The 3,771-nt window shown below is 56.6% G+C and overlaps 1 protein-coding gene across 1 annotated transcript in view; it reads left to right on the top strand.

The window, feature by feature from the left end:
* Positions 1–2,836: 2,836 nt before the first annotated feature.
* Tpbgl (trophoblast glycoprotein-like) overlaps positions 2,837–3,771 on the top strand; it is a gene marked incomplete in the record, with an annotated part of 3,084 nt that continues 2,149 nt past the window's right edge. The window contains 1 exon segment of the mRNA XM_013511705.1: positions 2,837–3,771. Coding sequence (XP_013367159.1) covers positions 3,286–3,771 — 486 coding nt within the window.

The following is a 3,771-nucleotide window of genomic DNA, read 5'->3' as shown; positions in this document are numbered from 1 at the left end:
AGACAGCCCTAGCACTCTGATCACTATGTGAAGCTCCAAACATGGAGAAGGAAGCCATGAGAGCTTCCTGGAGGTGGCAAACTCATGCTGAGCCCAGACAGACAGTAAGAGGACTGCAGAGGGGAGGGAAGCAGCCCAAGAAAAGATACTTCTCATGGATACACTGAAGAAGAAATACAACCTCAGACTCAACTGGATGTACATTTATTGAAGACATACTACACACTGATAACTCCAAGATGAAAAGGGCTATTCTTCCAGAGAACAGAGCAGTTTCCCCATCTGTACAACACAGTTAACCTGTGCTCTGTTCTCTGGGCTTCCCTTCCCTGGCTGAGATGTTTAGCATCTTGATCGAGGCTGCCTGCTGCCTTACGGTCCCTTTCCTAGGGGTGCCATCAACCAGCTACTCAGAAGCCAGTCATGGTGGGACCTGGGGAGGGAGCTGTGGCTTTGGCAAGTGCCCTACAACTCCACAGGACTGGAGGTAGCAGCATCTCTGCAGCCAGCAGGACAGGCAGCCCATAAGCCCTTGCTGCACATTTGTCTCATACTGGTTCCCCTACAGGAAATATTGCAAGGCAGAAGACCTAGGACACCACCACCACAAGGAGATGTCAGAGCTGGGGCTGACGCGGGCCGAGGTTGAGGGGAGCACAACAGGTAAGTACTCAGCCCAAGGGCAGCGACTTGAGCACTTGTACCCTAGAGGAAAGACCACCAGCCCGTGACCTCCACAGACCAAGGACACAGTGCAGGGCAAGAAGCAGGATCCCAGGGCTGGTCAATCTCTGGATGCATATGCTTACATCATACACGGGTCTGTAAGCCTGCTTCTCTGAGAATGCATCTGGGAATCTGTAAGGACCAGAAGTGGGCCTGCTTATTAAAGCATGTACGTGCTCATGAATCTATGGCACATACCAGGATCCACTCAAACCTATGTTCCTACAAGTTTAAATACTGCATTGTTTCTCTTGTGTGAGACACCCAAAGAGTAGCTAAGGAGCATAAAAGAGGACAGATACTGGGAAGTAGGAAGAACATGTTCAAATGGGAAGGCGAAAAAGTGAAAGGGAAGGAAGGAAGGGAAAGAGGGAAAAGAATGGAAATAAAAAATGGAAACAGCTTTTGTAAGGGGGGAAGGGAAGAAGCGTTGAGGGAGGGCAGGGGAATGGGGAAAAAAGGAATTAAGACATACTATGTACAGGTATAAACTCCCTATGGTGAATGTGATCAATATGTATGACAAATATGGACTACTAAAGAAAAAGAGTTTAAAAGCGCTACAGAAAAAAAGAAATTGAAAACAACTATGTTCCTGGGTGCACATTTATACTGAGCCTGAATATATTTGCACGAGGCACACCTTACCCTGCTGGTGTAAGCCTTCTCGTGCATGCATATGCACGGCCAGTATGCACAAGTCTGTGCGTCCATATTTGGACATATCTGTCCAAATATTTTTTTTACATGTTTTTGTGTAAACATGTAACACTTGCCTTGCTATGTGTAAGCACACATGTACACACAACCTAACGTGCATCTGTACAGAGATATCCAACTGTGTATGTGCAAGTTACTGTTGTCACCTGCCAGTATCTGGGAGAGCTATGATGGGGACAGGGGAGAAAGGACTGTAGGGTAATGGAGGCTGAAGGATCCCCAACATCACCAGCCCTGGTCCTTAGTGTTAGTCCCTGCCTGACACCCGGGCCACTGCAGATCTGCCTCTTCTCTTTAAGTGGTTTCGATCCTGTTGGTCGATCTGTTAAATATAACCACAGAGAAGTCAGCCCGACAACTGACAACCCTCCCCAATTCAGGAGAAAGACGACTGACTCCAGGGGGAGAGAAGGGGAGCCTCTATCCTAACTTGCTCTGCCGATACTGGAATGGCCTGCGGATCAAATGTCAGCTTCTCCAACCTGAATAATTCATGCCAAGGCCAGGAATGCTCCCTTCTCAGGAGCCTGTCTCTTTAAATCAGGTCTGGCACTTCCCAGTTCTGCAAATAAATAAATAAATAAATAAGTGAAAATCCAGAACAGAACAAAACAAACCTATAAACAGCTCAACCCTCTTCTCAGCCCTGGTCCCCTCAGAAACCCCATTCCGTGCTGCAAAAGTGGTTCCTGTCCTCCCAGCCTCTGGAGCCCCCAACCCTCCACCCCTTTCACCACTAACAGAGGGGGGAACCCTGGAGGGGAGAGGGAGGGTCGCTGTCAAGGGTGCCCAGCTGCGGGGGTGCAGAGGAAAAGTGAAGAGCCGAGTCACCCTGCCCACCAGTCCCTGTGCTTAGGTGAGTGCTTGGGAGGACTCCCGCCTGCTGGAGGGAACTGGATGCCCGGACTCCCTGTAGAACCGACTCAGCCAGAGTTGGGGGCGGGTCTAGGTGGGGCAGAGATGCAGCGGACTTCTCCAGGGCATAGGACAGGGTCCAGAAAATGCTAGTTGCACAGGACCTGAGGGGTAGGGACCTGGCCGTGCCTAATGGAATTGGGGTTGAAGAGGAGGTGGCCAGAGGCTGGGGATTTTCCAGTCTCTTTCCCCTGGCGTCGTGTCCCCTTTCCCTGATCCCAGAAATGGGGAAGAGACTGAAAAATGAGTAACTTTCTCAGCCCATCCCTAGTCCCTGCCTCCTCTTGTAAGGACGGCTCTAAAGTCACCCTCTCCCCAAAAGGAAGAACATTCTTCTGGGTAAAGACCCATCTGCCAGCTCTGCCAGCTCGCCCTAGCCGGCCCCACCCCGCACGTGCCAGAGGGAGAAGGAAACCGGCCTAAACGTGGGGCGTGGGGAGGAGGGGAGAGAGCGAGTCAGCCTCAGAGGGCCAAACTTCTCGGCAGCCCGGGGCCCGGAGCGCGTAAGGGAGAGCTCAGCCACGGAACCGAAATCCTGATTCTCGGGAGCCTCCCACCCCGCCTCCCTAGGCGAGGAGGGCGCGGAGACACCGCTGGGGGCGGAGGAGGAGGCCAGGAGGCGGGGAGGGGGAGGCAAACCCTGCCCACTCGGCTCGGAGCCTGGAACGGCCGCGGAAGTCGGAGGCCGGCGCGCAGGGCGAGAAGGGCACCGGGGGCGGGGGGCTCTGCTCCCCGCGTGACCCCGCTCGCCCCCAGCCAGGAAAGTGAAGGCTCTTCGGACTTTTAGAGCCTGCAGACAGACAGACCGACCGAGACTGCCGGCCGCACCGGGTCAAGGACTTGCCCCACCCGTGCCCCCCACCAGGCGCTCCCAACTCACTGGTGAGCGCGGCGGCCCGGGCGCTGGATGCGGGGGCGGCCGCGATGGCCCGGCGCGTGGGACAGCCGGGGCTTCGGGGGCCGCTGCTGCCGGGGCTGCTGCTCGCGGCGGCAGCGCTGAGCCGGCCCGCCGCGCCCTGTCCCTTCCAGTGCTACTGCTTCGGCAGCCCCAAGCTGCTGTTGAGCTGCGCGTCGGGCGCCGAGCTCCGGCAGCCGCCACGGGACGTGCCACCCGACGCGCGCAACCTCACCATCGTGGGCGCCAACCTGACGGTGCTGCGCGCGGCCGCCTTCGCCGACGGGGACGGGGACGCGGACGGAGAGGAGGCGGCGACTCCTGGTGTGCGCCTGCCATTCCTCGCCGCGCTGCGCCTCACGCACAACAACATCGAGGTGGTGGAGGACGGCGCCTTCGATGGGCTGCCCAGCCTGGCGGCGCTCGACCTGAGCCACAACCCGCTGCGCGCCCTGGGCGGCGGCGCCTTCCGCGCGCTGCCTGTGCTGCGCTCGCTGCAGCTCAACCACGCGCTG

This window comes from Chinchilla lanigera, unplaced genomic scaffold, assembly GCF_000276665.1.
Source record: "Chinchilla lanigera isolate Chin_1 unplaced genomic scaffold, ChiLan1.0 scaffold00013, whole genome shotgun sequence".
Taxonomy (NCBI): Eukaryota; Metazoa; Chordata; class Mammalia; order Rodentia; family Chinchillidae; genus Chinchilla; species Chinchilla lanigera.
This window is presented reverse-complemented; position numbering and strand designations above follow the sequence as displayed.